Source organism: Mastigoproctus giganteus, chromosome 12, assembly GCF_048544385.1.
Source record: "Mastigoproctus giganteus isolate SK-2022 chromosome 12, ASM4854438v1, whole genome shotgun sequence".
Classification (NCBI taxonomy): Eukaryota; Metazoa; Arthropoda; class Arachnida; order Uropygi; family Thelyphonidae; genus Mastigoproctus; species Mastigoproctus giganteus.
The window spans coordinates 27083387-27104698 of NC_143586.1; the positions used below are offsets into that span (position 1 = coordinate 27083387).

Consider the following 21312-nt stretch of genomic DNA (forward strand, 5'->3'; position numbering starts at 1 on the left):
CTACTGCAGTGCAACTGGTACAAACTTCATGGCAGTTATGGTAATTCCTGACATAACTAATATCTAACATTAATAAAAGTGCCCGTGGAATGCGGGTGTGGTGTCTGGGAGGTAGGACGGGGAACACGCCCACCTTTCCGTTAGTCATAAAATTGGGGATTCTGTTGGAATAAGTACGCACAGGCAAGTTATACTTCTTATCTACTAGCCTGTCATATTTCAGGTTTATGTGGTATGGAGTGGGTGACAACAGCTGTAACACAAAATTAATCGTCTGGGATAGTCAGTCGGGTTCGAAACAGGAACGAAAGAGTCCTGCATTGTAATGAATACATTTTATTTTGTGTTTAAAAGTATATTATAACGTTTAACATGAAATGTATGCAATGAGAGAAATGAGATTTTGGAAAATCTAGAAATGTAATCCAGAGGATTGCATTTCTTGGTAGAGAAGATAGACGTTGAGGGTTGCTAGTGTTGCTTAGTGTTACTTAGAATATGCGCCAAGAAATCGAGGGTTAAGAAGCGTCTAAGGATTGTTGTTGTTGTTGTAAATTGTATAAATCTGGTTGCTGGATGAAAATCTGAGTTTCTGGAAGGTAAAAAAAACCTCTGGACTCAAACGAAATGCTAACTAACTTGGCCAAATTGCGAAGAAAAACCATAGAAATCCGAGCAAAAGAAAATTATCTAAGAGAACAGGGAATACCGAAGTAGAAGTACCAACTTTTTTTAACGTATTTGAATATTTTAAAGTGAAGAGCGATTGAAAATTTGAAAAATACAATTAGTTAAAAATTGGGCACCTTTAATAGGATTCGTATCTGAGTATTAAATATTCGTATTGTAACAGGTGAGAAGAAGAAAATTAATTTAAATATAAAATCAAGAATTTTCATAAACACCTTCGTTGAAAATTAAAATTGGGAAATCATATAAGAAAACGGTAGAAATATTTATTGAAATTTTTAGAAAATACATCTACACTTTCCCAAACAGTAAATTTGGTCTTTTCTTATTATTTTTGAAGTACTAACTCTGATGTTTCACCCACACTCCCCAAATCCCGATTTCTAAAGCTTTTATCCGCATTTCATGCTGTCTCACGTATACTTTGGATACTTCCTCGGCAACCCTCCACCACACCCCGAACTTCAGGGAATTTTTAGAAATCCCACTGGCCTCTTCACCACTAAATGAAAGTTCTCAGTAATATTCGCTAAACTACTGTGAATTTTATCAGTAGGTTTGTATGCGCATGAGGGAACGTCCATTATACTTTCTTATTCAATTCAGATATACGTACATTGTACGTACCTTTATACGTACAATGTACGTACCTTTATGACAAGCCACCGCCATACCTCGCCCTCCATTTCATGAAAACTTCGGTAGTTCTTCAGAGCCATAAACTGTAACATGATGTAAGAAGTATGAAAATTAGACGCTACACTGAGTGGATTTTGAAGTAAATATAATTTATTTAAGGGTAGTGCCGTTCTAACTTCTACACAGAAAACAGTAGAAATATTTGCTGCAAGTAACCAACAACTAATCAAAAAACATTCCTTAAAATGTGCTTTTGAACGTCTTTGTCTTTTGTGGTCAGTGTGATCATCCCGAACCAAACAGCAAATACCATCACCTATCATAGCTACACCCCATTTCCTTTCGTACTTCTTGTGGTCTATTGTGTGAGTACCTTGGCAGAATCTTCCTCTTCACTTGCATCACTCAGATTTGGACTGAAAAACTCCAGGCGAGAGTGCAAGTAATGGATCTTGATGGACATTCTGCATCCTATCTGTCTCTAATTTTTTCCTCTTAACGTTACTAAGGCAACCATTATAAGGCGAAACGGTTGCCAGACATTTCCCTCAATCAGTCATTTCGTTTTCCTTTTTGGAAAACGAAATGACTGATGAGGACATTTCGAATCCATTTATTTGCCCACAGGTAAATCCATTTTTTGACCATCACATCAAAATCCATTTATTTAACCATAGGTTAAGCAGATGTCGCAAGACATCTGCTTAATCTGTGGTCAAATAAATATACTATATTTCTATTGTCGCAATAGAAATAATTTTGAAAACACAGAATCATATGCTTGAAGTTGTCACCTTGAGAATCCAATACTTTAACAAATTGCTTGACCACTCCCGGCATAATATGGAGTAGTGGAAGCAAGACTATTTCTTGGAACCAATAGATTGTTTATTGTATTGTGTGATCCAGGCAACAACTCAATTCTGGAAGATCATTCTTTTCTCCTGTGGTGCTGATCTACTTCTCTGCCATTCCAGAAGCACAGAAAGCAAGGGAATTTAGTAAAACCATTCCAAACCTAAAGAACCTCAACATATTGTATCCTCACGGACATATCATTTCGCAGGTCATACTTGATCTTAGTAATAGTAGTGGCAAATGATGCAAGAAAACAAACTTATAAAACGTCTGTCAAAAAAAAAAAAAAAAATCTTCCCAAATCATTTGTCCATCCCATCCAATAATTTGTGCAGTTCTTTCTTAAATTTATTCAAACTATTCACTTCCACAACAGTTGGAACAATCAACCGCGTACCCCCTCGCTGAAGGCAAACTTCTGCACGCCCTCTCATGTGCGTAGTCTGAGCAAGAGGACGGATTCCAGCAGCACTGAGTTTGCTCAATCCATTCAGTGCCTTAAACATTTAATCAGATCACCTCGCAGGTGCCTAGTCTCCAAGCGCTACAATTTGCAGAACTGGAGCCTTTCTTGGTAAGAGCACCCTTTGCTCCAATCTTTAACCAATCTCGTTGCCCTTCTCTGCATCCGTTCCAGAAGTTCTACATCCTTCCCAAAAAGAGGCCTCCATGCAGTCTAACCATTGCCTTATATACTGGAATAATCATCAGCTGCCTTTAATTTTTTAAGATCTTGTTGCAGTAGCTTACCTTGATTACTGTCATTAACCGCCCTGCCAACCTTTGTACCATCTGAAAACTTAGACATTGAGCCTGATATACCTTCATCAATAGAATTAATAAATATAGAAAATAACAATGGGCCGAACACTGAACCCTGCAGTACTCCACTAAAAACAATAGTCTACGAAGAGAAGTGCATTGATAACTACTCTCTGTCTTCTCCCACTTAACCATCTGTTTATTCAGAGCAGTAACTTGCCCTTAAGTCCACACTGCTCGAATTTGTACAGCAGTCTTTTATCTGCAACAGTATCAAAAGCTTTCCTGGAATCCAAGTACATGACATCAAAATTATTTTTTGCATCCAGTTCCTTTGTTACTGTATCATAGTATCCAATCAGATTGGTCAGACAAGATTGCCCCTTAACAAATCCATGCTGTCACTGCGGTATAATTGTATTCCTGTCTGGATGGTCCTGCTTACTTCTTTAACCAGTGACTCCATTATTTTCTGTAGAACAGAAGTCAAGCTAACAAGTCTGTAATTACTCATATCACCCTTTGTGAACTGGGAAGACATTCGAATATCTCCCGTCCATAAGAACCTCCCCTGAATTCAAAGATGCTCTGATAATTATAGGGGTTTGCTTACCTCCTTCGCTGCCTCCTTAATGTACTTGGATAGATCTTATCCAATCCATGCGCTACTTTTATGTTTAGCTTCAATAATTTATCTTCCAGTTTCTTCTCAGTTATCACAAAATCAATTGGATCCCTGTTAGAGTTTGATAAACCTCTGCAATCACCTTCCCTAAAAGTTCCTCGTATGTGAATGTAGATGCAAAATACCTATTCAGTTTGTTACCAATCTGAGCAGGATCATCAACAGTTAAGCCACAGACATCAAACAAACCGATACAATTCAACACCTTCCTTCTAATGATTTCATAATTAAAGACTTTTGCTGCTTTTCTTTTCCAGAGACTAATCGTAACCTGTCTTAGCCTGCTTAACCTCCTTTGAGATTTGATTACAGAATAGTTTATATCTGCCATTTTTCTTCTCTGCCCCAAGAGTCATCAGTTCATCTGACATCCACTTAGGCCTTGAACAGGATTTCTTCGTTGGTATGAAAAGCCTAGTATCTTCTATAATTACTTCTTTGAATGCTTCCCAATTAGAATTTGCTGATGGTAACACCATCAGTTGGTCCCATTGTATAGAATTTAGAAACTGTCTGAGACCACTTTAGTCACCTGTACGAAAGCAAAAACCCCTCCCTTTATCCTTGATGGTAGTTACATCTTTAAATCCCAAATCAGCACTGTGGTTAATAAAGTGGGGTGGGTTACCAATATTTCTATCACAAGAATGTATTAAGTAGTTGCAAGTTGTAAATTGTGAATATTCATTAAACATATTTAGCACTCACGTGAGCTGGAACCACTGTCAACTCAAACGCGCGTGCTACCTGAAATCCTCTGCTAAATACCCGGCAATGCAGGTATTAATATTAAAAATAAAGATTGGTTTTCATTAATTCAAAACATATAAATACTCGCAATCCACCAATGGCGTGATGCCACAATGAGGGGACTGCCTTCTAAGTCCATCAATCCATTACCAATAACATCTACGTGTTGAAATCTCGCATGTGTTGATGTTGTTGGTGAAGTTAGGGCTTTAATATATACGGAAGATCCAAACTTCAGTTGTGTTGGATCCGATAAGAAATAATTTGCATATAATTTAGGAATATAATAGCTCTAGCGTTTTTGTGATTATCAGAAATTGGATTTATATTAAAATGATTTCTACGACTATGGCTATCACCTGAAGATAAAGAGATGATACCACTTTGGGTTTTCTGCAGATATTCATACTTCTTTCCTGCCCATAATCATCATCATCTTTGTAATGACCGGCCAAAGCAGACAAACCCATAAGCCTCTCTTTGAATCAAAATTACCATCCCGCCCTTCCAACGAATTTTACAATTTCTTCAGGACGTTCAACCACATACACAGAGGACATCAAGGCTACAATGCTGCTCCATGAATAAAACATGGTACATTGTCCGTAGATCAGCCCCGATAATCTGCCAGTGCTGTATAATTCTCCTCTTATAGTCTCTATAATTAGCCAGTGAAGGTTTCTGTTCCTATTTTTTCTTCGATGACCTAAACCGTTTATTTCCAGCTACTTGAGAAGCGTATGTAAATCATCCATGATGGCTTCAATGACTCCAATATGCCACAGCACACCCCTACTTTATAGATGTCTTTAACCTGTGTGCACTCCTTCCAGTGGATACTTTAAAATGTGGATGAAACACCAAGGCTTACTTAATCTGCTTAAAACTACGAACTGTGCCTCCTAGCAATGTATCAGAACGTTCACAGATTGGTTTTCCTAACATGGTTATTAATAAGCTCAGATGGAAGGAATTCAGTGCTTCAGAAAGCTACAAAACGCCAGCTGATGGTCATTTATCGAACTTGCAATACGCTTTCTCATCCTTAGATGCATATTAAAAAGTACGTGAGGGATAATTAAATAATTACATTCTTCCTAAATTAGAAATTATTTATAATTTACACGACATTGGAGACAGATTGAGATTGACTGCCGGGAGAATCCTAGTAAATCTGTTAGCGTTCTCTTCACCCTCAAATAAATATATATCCCTGTCAAGAGGGGGAGAAATCCCAGGGAGTCGCTTAAAAACTCAGGCACGCGCTGTCCTATATTTGTCACTCAGGTTGTGGCTGTCAAAGAATGACCTTATCGAACAGACGTCGGCGAAGTGATAGGGCGGACGTGGCACGAGTAAAAGTACCACCCCTCAAGATGCCAACAACACATAACGTCCCTTATCTCGTCAATGTGTTATCGTGGCATTTAATTCGCTCGAGAACTTCGTCCTTACCGTCAAGTCGTTAAGACTTCACCTACCTCATCATCACCCTCGGTCGCTCCATCCCTCCCCGAGGCCAGGGCCCCGTACGGAGAAGGGAAGTTCAAAGTTCAGTCGGACTTGAAGTGGAAAAGTTTGAATGAGTGAGTGAAGAAAAAAGACTGAAAAAGAGAAAGAAAGAAGCAGATGATGATAGGTATGATCAGCCTTTGAGTAGGTTGGTACACTCATCGATTCTTTTGATCAGCTAATGATCAGATTTCTCCAAGAAAACTATGTTGTTTGTCTCGAAGTCCTGGACCTACACATCGGTGTATCTTAATGATTTCCTTTGTGCAATGCCGGGGTGCTTGTACGTAGCTCGTGGCTCAGCTAATAGGAAAATGGTGGTGTAATTGGTTGGTTTGTTACATGCGTCTCAGGTAAGGTTACGAGTATAATGGCCGTGCACTGCTAGGTGGGAGGTCTGACGAAGCACGAGGTAGCTCGTGTCTGTCCACACAAAGACGCCGACATACCTGCAGGCGGAACTGCTATCTTCTAACGAACGCCGTGCAACTATTATTGATTCTATTGATTTCTACATGAATGATGTCTTTCTTTTTTTCGTTTGTGGTTGTAACTCAAGATATAACTTCAGAATTTTAATAGATAAGACAGATATAAATACAGGAAACGCCTTGGAAAAATTTATTGCTCTTCCAGTATATGCAAAATAAAAAAGGGACATCGCAAACAAAATTTACTGTTAACTGAGGAAAAGTATTTTTCTCACCCCTCCCTTTTTTTGTATGTATAATAAATAAAAATTTCAAAAAAATGCTCCTCTCACCAGATGCGACTCCCAGAATATAAACAGAATATTTATTTAAATTTAGACCTTAGAACAATGATTTAGTTTTGGTTTAGTGTTTTAATTTTCCAGAAGAGGGAGAATAGAAAAGTCTACCCCAAACCATCAACTAGGATAGTTTTTTTTAAGGGATAGCCCCTGAGGAAGCTGAAATCTTTTTTGTGCTATCGTGGTGGTCTATAGAAGTCGGTTATCTGTTCCTATCCAGTCGCCCTCATGGGTAGCGCACTGGCTATAATCACCATCCTTGCAGATCTATTGAAAAGGAATGGGTTCGAATGTTCAGTGTCACGAGGAATTCTCATTGGCTCTTATTTTTACAACGTGGCCAAGTTAATCGGTTTCGGGCAGGAGTTGCATGATTTTACCTCCTCAAAGGTTTTACATTGTGTAAACAGGCAAACCGACCGAAGATAAATTGGAGGTTTAACAAGATTCTTTAGGTACAGGTTTTTACTGTTATACGATGATTTAAGCTCAATAATTTTCAGAACATTGCTTTAGCTCCCATAAACTCTTCTGGGAGAAAAAGTATGGGACCGTTTCTGACACCGGCTAACCAGGCACCGCTGCCACCATTTGGAAAGGTATACATGTATCCAGATATAAATGGAAGACACTTATAATGGTCTTTTCACTCCGGACAGTTAGCCGGTCTTCGGTGGAAGCGTAGAACTTAATCTAAAATTTTTTTCTTTCATCTCGCGCTCGGATCGAACAACGGACTTAGGCAATTTACAGCGTTCCTATTTTTTGCGTGTCAACAGTTGATTCCGATACGAGTTAGTGGCACTAATAGACCTGGACACTTCCAATTAAAGCAGAAAGCCCGATCAGCCTTAGCAGCTGGAAGTGGATAAGTAATGGTGAAGAAGAACTTTAAAGCAAGAGTTAGCCTTTTGCTATGGAGTACCGGTCAGTTTAAATGGAGAACTTTTTGCGCAGTCGATAATAAACTTAGTGCTCGCGAGCACCATTTCGAGAATCATAGACAATGAGGGTGGAAAATTGAAAATAATTGGACTACTTTAGTTGGACTTTTGTAATATCTTAATTTGAGTCGAAATCACCCTAAAAAATCGCCCTCGTGGGTAGCACAGTTGGTAGAATTGCTGTCCTCCCCACACCTGGTGGAAAAGACCTGAGTTCCAGTCCCGTCGACGATGGGAGGAATTTTTATGGGCCTTTTTTAGAATGGCTGGATTAGTTAGTCTGAGGCAAGGGTAGCATGGTTTTTTTCTCCCGGAAACTCGGGTTTTACATCCAGCAAACAGAAATCAAACTGAGAACACACGCAATTTACAGACAATGTACACAGAGCAATATGGCCTTAGTCGCTGATGCCCCTAAAACCCTACAACAACAACAACAACAACATGAACTACAACCTCGTGCGACGTCTCAGTGTTTATTCCATATAAAATATTTGTTTTTTCCAGTGGTTAAAAAGTCAGACAACCAAAGCACGTCGCGTTTCTTAGCTTTATGACTCTTTAGCGTCGATACTGCTCTTACTTTATGTGCAATCTATATCTTCTGGTTTGAGCCCCATAGTGTTCACTTCTACTATCATTGGACAGAGCCCAAGTCATTTCAAATGCATAGAAATCCATGGGATCAGATTTCAAACATTGTTTTGCCGTTGCAATCCATCTTGGTATCCATTAGACTTAATCGTGATACTATTTAAGGCTCTACTGCTAACGAAAAAGTGGCCTAGTAAGCTTTGTACCCTTCCCTCTCCCTACTTAAAAAACATTTGACGTTCTCCAGTCTGAAAGTGGTATAAACTTTTATAAATGCTTTGGTAACATAGAGTAGGCATTTATTCACATCAGAGAAGAACTTCATCTGCGTTATTTAATACTTTTGATTGAGAAATTTCCTCAACAGGCTGCTAGAATCGGCCCGTCCCTTTCGCTCTGGCTACTACTGAGCAGGACAGCCTTGAGATGAGCCTTAAAGACAGAGTATTATCTCTCTGACTGGCTGATGTTTTATTAAATCTGAAAAGCTTTCTACTATAACACGAGGACCTTTGATTTATCTATTTATTTTTGGTAATTAGACCTCCCAGAAGACATTCCGTCTTAGCCAAGGAGATATTTAGAAGCAATTAGCTGTCTTACTTGCTAGCTGGAAATTTCCCTCATCGATAACATAATGAGTGTACACGCCCAGCCTCTTACAACACCACACCTTACACTGATAAAGTATAATTACTCTTAGAAAACGGAGGTTCCAATTATCCAGAGATTCATCTCCACCCTAGACAAGAGACATTCTACATCGCTTTTTTTATCGCGACATCCCCTTTCCCCCCAGAGACTTGCCTAACTAAAATGTTCAAATAGAAATCGTCTATCTTAAAGTGGCTCACTTGTTTCGTAAAGTGCTACTGTGTTCTCACTTCCTTATTTGGACTTCGCGTGAGCATGCGCTTGTTCATAATGAATCCTACGCTTATAAAGCATGCAGGCCGCAATATGCAATCACTGACCAGATAGAAGCGATCCATCGACTTGACATCAGCTATACCTAAGATTCAACTGCAAGAAGTGCTGTTGTTAATTTAGGTTGGTCGGCTGTTCTCTTATATAAACCGCAAATGTTCATTGGAACGTAGTTCCAGCCTACCTTTATTTAATCAATATCTTCATTTTGTCTGATTAATTAATTATTATGTGTCTCTTGTATATCACTGGGTGCCAAACATGTCTGAAACTGAATGGGTCCAGGGTAGTCATGGCTTCCATCGAAAAATATTTCAAAAATTCATCGCTACTCTTGCTTGAGCTTTCCAGGACTATAATCCACCCGTCATTTTGATCGATTGATTGAACAATTTATGTCGTGGAAACATAATAACCGGGAAAGAGGCAGAGCCCGGGTAACCATAACAACGGAAATAATTATAACATTGAAAATCAAGAGTTCAAAACTGACAAGTATTTGTTTATCCAAGGTAGGTGTGATATACTTGAGTTGTAAGCCATTCCAAAGAGGACCCGGCATATTATTATATTGTCTGGAGGCTGCTGAATTATAATCCTTAATCATTCACATCCCATATCCAGATATTGCTAGCCATACCTACACCAACTAACCAGCTGGTTTGACAACTGTTCCTACCTATAAGCGTACGTCGAATAAAATTCCCATCAGAAATAACTGCTTATTAGGTGTGGTCGTCCAGGACAGCAATTAAGTTGATCTGTGTTCTTAATGAGTAATAAAGTGTGGAAGATGAGCAATACATACAAATTAGTCTTAACCGGTATTTATTATTACCACAATTTTACTTTTGAAAAATCAGTACAGGAGATCTTTTGTCTTAAAAAATAATAATATCATAATATAGCGCGAAACTGTCCAAACGATATTTTTTTTATCATTCGAATAGTTCATTACCGTATCCTAGCAACCGGACACAGAATAATTGTTGCAATTGACAACTTTCGGCGAACTATTTTAGCAACTTTGTATATTGATTCTTCTCTGTAATACTTTTTTATTATTCGAATAGTTAGTTTCCGTATCCTAGCAACCGGACTCAAAACTTTCCAAACGATACTTTTTTATATATCATTCTAATAGTTCATTTCCGTATCGTAGCAACTGGCTACAAAACTCTCCAAAGAACACTATTTTTTTAATCATTCGAATAGTTCATTTCCGTATCCTAGCAACCAGACTCAAAACTCTCCAAACAATACTTTTTTATCGTTGGAATAGTTCATTACCGTATCCTAGCAACCGGACACAGAATAATTGTTGCAATTGACAACTTTCGGCGAACTATTTTAGCAACTTTGTAAATTGATTCTTTTTATTACTTTTTTATTATTCGAATAGTTAGTTTCCGTATCCTAGCAACCGGACTCAAAACTTTCCAAACGATACTTTTTTATATCATTCTAATAGTTCATTTCCGTATCCTAGCAACCGGATACAAAACACTCCAAACCACACTTATTTTATCATCCGAATAGTTCATTTCCGTATCCTAGCAACCAGACTCAAAACTCTCCAAACAATACTTTTTTATCGTTGGAATAGTTCATTACCGTATCCTAGCAACCGGACACAGAATAATTGTTGCAATTGACAACTTTCGGCGAACTATTTTAGCAACTTTGTAAATTGATTCTTTTTATTACTTTTTTATTATTCGAATAGTTAGTTTCCGTATCCTAGCAACCGGACTCAAAACTTTCCAAACGATACTTTTTTATATCATTCTAATAGTTCATTTCCGTATCCTAGCAACCGGATACAAAACTCTCCAAACCACACTTATTTTATCATCCGAATAGTTCATTTCGTATCCTAGCAACCGGACACAGAATAATTCTTGCAATTGACAACTTTCGGCGAACTATTTTAGCAACTTTGTCTTGACTCTCTGAAATACTTTTTTTTATCATTCCAATAGTTAAGTTTCCGTATCTTAGCAACCGGACTCAAAACTTTCCAAATGATACATTTTTTTTAATATCATTCCAATAGTTCATTTCCGTATCGTAGCAACTGGCTACAAAACTCTCCAAAGAACACTTTTTTTTTTTATCATTAGAATAGTTCATTTCGTATCCTAGCAACCGGACACAGAATAATTGTTGCAATTGACAACTTTCGGCGAAGTATTTTAGCAACTTTGTATTGATTCTCTGTAATTCTTTTTTAATCATTCGAGTAGTTCGTTTCCGTATCCTAGCAACCAGATTCAAAACTCTCCAAACAATACTTTTTTTTTTAGCATTAGAATAGTTCATTTCGTATCCTAGCAACCGGACACAGAATAATTGTTGCAATTGTTGTCAATTGCAACAATTATTCTGTGTAACAAAAATTGTGAACAAAATTGTTATTATTCTGTGTAACAAAAATTATTCTGAACAAAATTGTTGTTATTGACAACAATAATTGTTGTCAATAACAACAATTATTGTTGTCAATTGCAACAACAATTTTGTTCAGGGGGAACCATTAAAATAGTTTTCAGCGAACTATTTTAGCAGCTTTGTATTGATTCTCTGTAATTTTCACTTTCTCATCATATCTAGGGTCTGCGTACCCTATGGGTGAGAAGTTTGTATATAAATAAATAAATTGCTGTGACAACTTATGGTTGCTATGGCTTGTCTGTACATAGCAACCACGTACCGAAATGTACATAGCAGTCGATTAATTATCACAATAAACGAAAAACAAAACAAAATGGCGTCCTCAATCAACAGAAAACATATTGCACTCTCGTTTCAGCTATTTTGAGAAGTTTCGAAGCGTTTTGGTGTATTTTTAACCCATTTCTCCCTTTTTAATAGAAAGGTATGCGCCCTATTATTTGTCTGGTGTACTTTTAACTCGTCAACATTGTCGCCTTGAGTAAAAATGCGCAGAATTCCAACTCCAATTTTACGGTATCATTACAGGTCATTCCAGAGCGTTCATAAAAGCGAACATTAAACCACTTTTGTTCAGGGGGAACCATTAAACCTATCATCTGCATAATTAACACCCCTAAAGCGAAATAACTTCTAGCCAGTAAATTCCCTTCGAGCTTAATTGGTCGCTTGGTACTTTCTCTTCAGAGTTCCGAGTACTTGTTTTTAACCTTAATGGGGTTTAAGTGTTCCAAGACGGGTTCGAAAGCGTTGTTATTCGCAAGAAGGTTAAATTGCGCGAGCTTTCTTTACCAGGCGTCCACTAAACGCGCTGTGACTAAAGGGTCGTCCTTGTACGCACGTGCACGAGAAAAACGCCAAAAGTACAAAATACCGGATGAGTGTTTACAGATGCCAAGGGAGTGACGGGCTATCCGTCATATCGTTCTCGCGCTGTCTTTCGCTTCATGGACACAGTCGGACGACCGGCAAAAGTCGTTTGGTCAATAATCACACCAGATGGTAGATTTTATTTATTTCTTTTTTTTTTTCAAATTCGCACGCGATTTCACTTGGTCACGTGATCGGACGACGAAAGATGAAGATGGAGTCGACTTGGTAGCGTTTCTTGAGGTTGGGGGAAGAATTTCTTTCTCTCTCTCTCTTTTTTTTAATTCGTCGAACAGACTTTCTTTTGTAAAGAACTTTATCTTCACCTTCTGGTCAAGTCATCGAATATTGTCGCTGCTGTCAGCTGTTTGTTCGAGGAAAGGATTACGAAACTTCCTTCGTTTTTGCCCGCGATATCACGAACGCTACTTAATTCCGTCATCTATCTGTTCTACTGTCACGGACGACACAATTCGATCATTAATTCCCATCGCGACGTCCAGATATTGTCATCAGAATGAGGGAAAATCGGGTTATGTTGTCTTCTGTTTTCGCCTGTCCAATGACAAATTTTTGGCATTGCTGGCAAAAGACTAAGAGATTATGGCGTTGCATTTATTTTTCGTTTGGTTTTTTTTTTTTTTTTTCTCATCCATCCACACACAGAGGTGCTTACGGCATTGCACAACCATTCTCGCATTTCTTGAGTCTTGTCGCCACTTTATTAATAGATTTGCATTTATGTCGTCTGCTTTGCCTTGATGTCTTAGAGAACTTCCTGAAAGTTATACGGGAATCATAGGGTTGTTCCATTACTTTTGGTACCATAGTGTATTTCAAGCTGGAGAATCCATCGATTTTTCAAACCCAAATTCCAACTATGTTATAACACCAAAAGTGAAAATTCGTCTGCTGCCTTTTTTTTTTTTTTTTTTGGCATTGTTGTTGTTTTCATTACTCGGCTGCATGTGCACGTGCCAAAGCATGCAATTCCGAATTAAAAGGAGTTCAAAAATAAAAACAAAATGAAGTGTGGAAGTGTCAAGTCAATTTCATGCCCGATTTAAGTGGTAACAGATGTCGTCTGCTTTCTACGTCTCGTGTCTGCTAATAATGTAGTCGTTTGCACCGAAAAAGCTAATAGTCGTTTGGTGTTTGCTTTTCTGTTTGGTTTCTGGAAATGTTTGCGAAGTTTCAAGTTTCTCAAGTAGGTGTCAAATTATACTTTTGGTACTTTTGATATTGGTAACTTCTGCTTTAAATTGTGATGGCGCAAACAAAAAGAATTGTCGTCTGCAGCTGTGGTGTCTCGCATAAAAAATAAGAAAAAAACTTTTGATTATTTACCTGTTACTTCCCGCCTAAACCATTCTCGGGGGGACATTCAACCGAAATAAATTACACCCCTCAGAGGTACGTCACTAACCGCGAGCCCTTCCTGATCTAGGGGTGTGGTAATTGTCCGTGCCTCTAATGATGTCTCCTCCCATTGAAGGCGTGACATCGGCATCCCCGGTGGATAGATTAATATCAAACCTCATCGCTTCGCATTTACGACTGCAAAATTGAGTTAATTTCATTGCAATCTGCGGAGACGTCTCCGCTTTGAGGGAACGGGTGGGTAATGGAACCTGCGTCCCCGAACGCATAAATAAACGCGCATTTAAAACACTTTAGAATAGACTTCTAATCCGGGTCTACTTTCTATATACGCAGCATCTCCCCCTTCCCCGTTATATATTGTTAAACCCTTTAAACAAATATCCCAGTTGGGTCACAGTGGGCTACCCAGAATTTATTTATTTATTTTTTTAACCGGGACACGTACCGTGCACATTGGAAGCTTCCACAAGTTTCACATCATAGGTGTCAAAATCATACTTTTATATATTTTTATATAATGTTAAACAAAATGTCCTGGGGTAGGGGCTTCAGTCGTCTAACCCTTTACTTTCCCCTCCATGTTTTTCTCATTTTGTCTTTCTCTCTCTCGTGGGTGCACCAATGAGACCACAGGTTATCTGCTACATCGATCTCGCTTCACTCTGACGACTTTTGCGAGATATTTATCGATTTTACTTATTCATACACTAATGTCCATTCTCTCTCTCTCTCTCTCTCTCTCTCTTTCTTTCTACTTTCTCTCATCTGCTCTTTCTTTCGCAATTTCTCTCTCTCTTTCTTTCTATCTCTCTTTCGCTCTCGCTCTCTTTCTCCCTCTTCTTTCTCTATATCTTTCTGACTCTGTCTCCATCTGTCACTGTCTTTCCCCTCTTTCTTTCTATCTCTGTCTCTTTAAGTTTGTCTGTCTATCCCTTTCGTTTTCTCTCTCTGTCTACTTCCTATTTCTCGCTTTCTTTCGCTCCTTCTTTCTCTCGCACTTTTCTCTCTCTCCATCTTTGTTTTTCTCTCTTTGTCCATCTGTTTTCCCCGCTCTCTCTTTCTTTCTGTTTGTCTGTCTCTCTTCTTTTTCGCTTTTCCGTTTATCTTTCTTTCTTTTCTTCCTCTTTCTCTTTCTGCTTCTGTCTAACTCTCTTTCTTTCTGTTTGTCTGTCTCTCTTCTTTTTCGCTTTTCCGTTTATCTTTCTTTTCTTTCTCTTTCTCTTTCTGCTTCTGTCTAACTCTCTTTCTGTCTATTTGTCTGTCTGCCTCTCCATCTTTCTTTCTATCTCTCTCTCTTTATCTTTGCCTGTCTCTCTTTCTCTCGCTCTATCTCTCTGTCCATCTACCTAAATAACCATCTCTCTCTCTCTCTCTCTCTCTCTCTCTCTCTCTCTCTTTCTCTCTCTCTCTCTTCCACTTTTTCTTTATCTCCAACTTGCTCTACCTCCAACTTTATTTATTTATCTAGCTATATCCAACTTGCTCTATCATTTTTCTCCAAATTTCTGTCTCTAACTTTGTCTATCTATCTGTCTCTCTTTTTCTCTCTCCAACTTTCTCTATTTATCTATCTGGCATCCAATGAATTGGGTATGCGTTGGATGCTGCAAGGCCAGCCTGCACCACGCCCACACTGGGGGAGAACTACTGGTATCTTTATTTCTCTCTCTCTTTATCTCCAAAGTAACTTAAATGCTCTCTCTTTCTCTCTTTCCAAAGTTATGTAATGTTAATGTTCTCTCTCTCTCTCTCTATATGTAAATAGAGAGATTATTAAGATATTTACTGTTCATGTTTAATAATAAAAAAAAACTCCCACTTTCTCTTATCTATCTATCTACACTTTCTCTCTATTTATCTATCCCCCACTTTCTTTCAGTCTTTCACCCCTTATTTTTCTCTCTCTCCTTTTCGTTTTTTCCTATTTCATTTTGTTCTGCTTTATCTCTTCTCTTTGACCCTTTCCTTTCATTCTCTCTCTCTCTCTCTCTCTCTCTCTCTCTCTCTCTCTCTCTCTCTCTCTCTCTCTCTCTCTCTCTTTCTCTCCCATCCGCTATAACCTCTAAAAATATATATATATTTATTTTTTTTTAATCAACGTTAGCCTCTCCCAATGTATACGCAATGCTTCTCTGGATTCATGCTAGGGACGGACAGATAGAACAAGCCCCCCTGTCGCCTTTTTCGATAAGGCATGATTCAAGCAAATTTAAATCAATGGCATCACGCATGTGAGAGGTATAAAACATTAACGTATATAAGGTGGCAACGACCTCCTTGTAGTGGCGGGGGGGGAATGCGACATGTATTTTGAAACTTAACTAAAGGAAATTGAAAAAATACACTTTTGCCAAGTTTCTACAAGTTGCTTATTTAAATATAATCACTGAGACGATCCACTCAATACATCATCAAACGACTTCATCCCTCAGACAGAAATGCTTGCGGGCATTTCCGGTGGAATCACGAGTTCCTCATCTGCATGGCCTGTGGCACATATCCTAAGATTGGCATAGTATACAAACCAAGCTCAACTGATGATTCTTTTCTTTGCACTCGATGTAAGGAGTGTACCAATCTCAAATTAAAACTTGGTTCATTACTGGAAGAATTTGAGTGACCGAAGAAACGGGTGCTTGCCTAGAAACAAATATAACTGGGTACTCGTCGGAGACTCAAGTATCCGACGAGAAGATGGAATGGGCAAGCAAGCGTGAATACCTTATTATGGGCGACTTTAAGTTCCCCCAGATTTATTGGAACAAGTGGGAGGGAACTCACCATGGGGAAAGCTTTTTAAAATAAACTAGATGATTGTTATTTGTACCAGCATGTTAGAGAATATTTTAGACCTCATCATTACTTAGGAATCAGATGACATCACAGGGCTTACAGTACAGGAATCATTATCAGGACGTGATCATGCAATAGTCAGTTGGAAGATAAGGAAAGATGTTGCAGAAGTTAAAGGTAAAGGCACGGATTTTAATTTCAGGAAAGGATACTATAACAATTTTCATGGAATTTATTGAATGGATGGACTTCAGAGGGAGGGAGAATAGATTAGAATCATGGAATACCTTTAAAGCAGTAATCACATAAGCCATGAACGCATATAGACCATTAAGAAAATATGGTACTAGGAGATTAATCAAGAGAGTATCATTAGACTCGAGAGAGATCTCTTTGGACCGGAGAAGTGCCAATGTATCGCCAATGCATAAAAACAGTTTTAAGAATGAAGTTGGTAACTACAGACCGGTTAGTCTAACTTCAGTGGTAGGGAAAATCTGGGAGGCAATGATTAAGAATGCAAACCAGGAGCATTTAGATAGAAATGGCATTCTGAACGACGCACAACATGGCTTTGTTATTGGAAAATCATGTTTAACTAAACTGGTTAATTATTTTGACACAGTTATTCATGAGTTGGTTGTAGGGAATAATTTCAACGTAAATTATTTGGATTAAATTAGCGAGACATTTGACTTAGTCCCTCATAAGAAGTTATTACTGTATAAACTAGAACATTTTGGGATTACTGGAAAGATTTTAAGATGGATTTCAGTGTGGCTGCAAAGTAGAGGGTTGTGATTAATGTATATTCTTCAGATTGGTGTAACGTCAGAAGTGGGGTCTCCCAAAAATCGATGCTTGGACAACGGTATGGTGTCATATCAATGATTTATCGAATGTTATCCTGCAGAGATAGGGAGGCCACAATCCCACTGAATAAGTTAATTGAAAGAAGAACTTGGAATACTGTGTCCAAGTATGACCTCACCTGAAAAAAGACATTGAGCTTCTTGAAAGGGTCCAAAGATGGACACTTCGCATGGTGAGGTCGGCAAAAGGGCAACTGTAAGAGGACTTTATGTGGGCTTGTCAACCAGGAACCTTAGAGGAACCTGATTGAGGTTTATAAGGCACTGAAAGGGGGGTTAGTGAAATGAATGGAGGTGGAATTCTCACTGTTATAAAGAGTTCCAGAACTATGGGTCATAAATTGAAATCAGAGATCTTGAGGTTTAGACTAGATTGTAGGAAGTTTTCTTTTAGCCAGCGTGTTGTTGATTACTGGAAAAAGTTGCCTTGGCAGATAGTCGAGGCTAACAGTTTGAAGAAATTCAAAGATCAACTGGACAGTTACCTACGTGAATATCTCTCAGTCATTATCTGAATAAAATATTTGTGTTACGTTTCGGGCTTTGACTAAAAAATTCTTATTCAGGATTAAGTGGCAGAGAAGACCACCAAGCTGGAAAAAATGATCTACTTCCTACAGCTCAGTCATCTTCGCTAGCACTTTACTAAGCCTGAAAACTCATCAAGAGTTGCCTTGGTCTCGTATTAGAATAAACAATACTGCTTTGTAAGTATGTTGTTATTCATTTTTAATGTACGCATAATCGCACCAGATGTGCTATATCAACTCGGGAAACTTTTCAGATAAAATAAAATGTATATATTCATCGTGATGAAAAACATGAGTGAGTGACAGCTTCAATTTATAAAGCAAACGAACTCAACTTCTTATATTTTCTTTTTGGTTTAAGGGCGTACTTCCAGCAGCAACGAGGATGTATAAATATCGGTACGTATACGCATATGGAAATTATTTCACACCTCATTCTAAGTGCAAAAGTGCCTGTTCCAAACGATATTTTTTATCAGAGATCGTCTGTTTTCTTTACTCTGCCACAAGATAAATGCTGAGTGCAGCGGGGATAAACTTGCATGGGAACTGTCGCTTGGTGATAATCGGTCGATGAAGGTCATTCTTACCATTTGATATAACGAAACGCTGAACAAATCTTCAAGGACAGTTGAAAGAACCTTTCAGCCTCTTGGCGAACAGTATGCCCACCAAATAACTGAAAGATTTTGGATTTCTTACGATGAAAGACAGTTTAAAACAAACTTCAAAGATGGTTGAAAGAATTATCGTAGAAGTCATTCCAGGTTTTGCAATAGACGTGATATAATATTTAAAGTTATTTATACGCATGCGTTAATATTAAATAATCCAACGTTGTCTGAACAAAATTGTTTTAATAATTTTGGATTTTAATTTTAATACTATAAAAGAAATATGAAATGGCTAGATGGCAGTGTGTGTCGGTAACCATGAGAACAACAGGTAATGTGATTGGTCTGGATATATGTAAACAATGGCAGGCAAAAGTGTGACGTCACATTGAAAATGAATATTGAACTTTAATTAAACATTTCAAGAAATACGAAACTATTGCTCGATATTTATTTTGATGGAAACTTAACAACATAAAATCTTAAATTTAGACATTTATTTAAAATTTTCGTTTTAAAACGTCGATATAAATAGAAATCGAAAAATAAAACGTCTAAAATAAAATGGAAGATAAAGCTTTTAAGCTAAAATTTAATCATTCAGATCTAAGTTGTAGTTGATTAATGGGAGGAACAAATTCATGGGGATAGGGGAGGGGTCTCCTATATTTCTGTTCGGTGTTAGTGAGTTATTTAAGTTTGATGTTTATAATTATAAATATGAATCTTGGTGTCCTTGAATGTGTTTTCTCAAAGTCAAAGTAGTAGTTAAGGAGATTGGTGTGACATCGGCTGCTCATAAATTCTATCTTGTCTAAACATGTTATTTTATAACTACTTTGCATCTTCTGCCTTTTTAGTGTTTCTAAGATTGGGGCTCGCTCCTCAGTTTTAAGAGGTGACATAAGCTTTTATTAAGAAAGAGAGAATCTTACCTGTACCATCTCAACCCTTTAGTGTAGTAGCGATCGAAGAAATGCGGTTCCGGACCGGGGGCCCTCACGTCCGGGTGTAACCGTAATATCTCCAGCAGGGCTCTGGTTCCGCCTTTCTTTACGCCGATGATCAGCGCTTGAGGGAGTCTTCGCACCCACAAGTGGGACGAACCGTTCAGCATCGTCCCGACAGTCATATTCCGATGCGGGCCGGCGTGTGTGACGACGGGGACCTCCGTGCCTACTTCGGGGTCGTCGTAGTGATAGTCGACGAGACGTTGACCGCTTTTAACTCCGTGCGACGACAGTTTCCTGTTCACTTGACCCAGAAGAAGCCACTTTCGCAGTTCCTCATTCAGCGGGCGACCTCCGTAATCCTTCTGTGACCTCGGGGTGTCGGCAGGCCTTCCTTTGACCCGGGACGGCTGCCACCCCGCTGGAAAGCCGTCGCACCTCTCCCGCACATCCACGAGAACGTAGCAAGCCAACAGACAGAGGCACGAGGTAGCGAGCAGCGTCCGACGAACTGCCCACCTCCACGAGCTCCGACTGCCGTGGATCATCTCGGAAAGCTACGGCCGCGAAGCACCGTCGAGACACGCAGTCGACGGGTCAACGCAGTCCGCATGTCGGAAGTGGGTGTCTCAACTCCGCTAAGCCTAATAACGCGTCGGGGGTCACTAATTTCGTATCTCAGTTTTTTTTTTTTTTTTTTTACGCCCCCGTCAAGGGGTTTTCGGACCACACGGAAGAACGGAAATCCGTCCAACAAACAAGACACGATCGACAAGAAAATCTCGCAGCTCAGCTGATGTCTCGAGATCGATGTCTAGACTGCGTTCGATTTCTTGACAGATGTTCGCCCGTAAATTGGCAGTTCGCTGCTACGGGCTTATCCGTGACACGGCTCTTCCCCCCCACGCACAGCTGAGAGGGAGAGAATGAATGACGCGTCTCCAGCACCCCTAAACACACATCGATATGATTGGGGTTGTCGTAAGTTTTGAAGAATCGCGTTTGGCAGACGACGCTGAAGAAAACCTGAACAGGCCTCGCCGAAACCGTGTGGATACTTCGTTCTCGTTTGATAGTAGATATACCGTTGTCTTGACAACCGTCTCTTGGTGGACGCTTGCACTAGTTAATAGATATTAACGGAGGTCACGGCCCCTTCACACTTTTCATATTATCGTCATGAACCCTCGTGAGGCGAGTTACACCCGCCTTGCTTCCAGTGTAAGTTGGTCGGAAGGCAACGAGTTGCTTTATTAGTGTTATGCGCATGCGTACAGCCCGTACCAAAATGCCGCTCTGTTTACCGCTATTATTTGACCCACGTGCCTTGAATCGTAATGAACATCTCGTGATGCTTTACGATGTCAGCGAGGGAAATAAATGGACTACGTAATTTTCGCCGGCTTAATTTAATTTGCGTATCTGCAATTTATCGTTTTTATGCAATAATTTATATCTGTGACCGATTTGTGATTTGCACACGACCCCATCTATTCTCTCTCTCTAACGTAAAAGAAGGTCTTTTGTTGCTCCGAATCAGTTACAAACGATCTTTGCGAAGCAAGAAAGATCAAAGGCAGTGCGCAGGCGTGACAGATGATCAAAAGAAGGAAACGGATTTCTTTAATAAAAGCGGTCAAAATATATTCTCCTTCCCTCCCCCTCCCCCACACTTTAGCGCCGGTCGGGGACAGACAAGCGATATCTCAACGA

General features: G+C 39.1%; 1 protein-coding gene across 1 annotated transcript in view; it reads right to left on the reverse strand.

Moving 5' to 3' along the window:
- The window catches only part of LOC150076811 (heparan sulfate glucosamine 3-O-sulfotransferase 6-like), a 59289-nt gene extending 38470 nt beyond the window's left edge, over positions 1 to 20819 (reverse strand). Inside the window, exon 1 of the mRNA XM_090386773.1 lies at positions 19585 to 20819. Within this exon, the coding sequence (XP_090242899.1) occupies positions 19585 to 20147 (563 nt within the window). The 5' untranslated portion in view covers positions 20148 to 20819. The remainder of the gene's footprint in view (positions 1 to 19584) is intronic.
- Between the last annotated feature and the right edge of the window lie 493 nt (positions 20820 to 21312).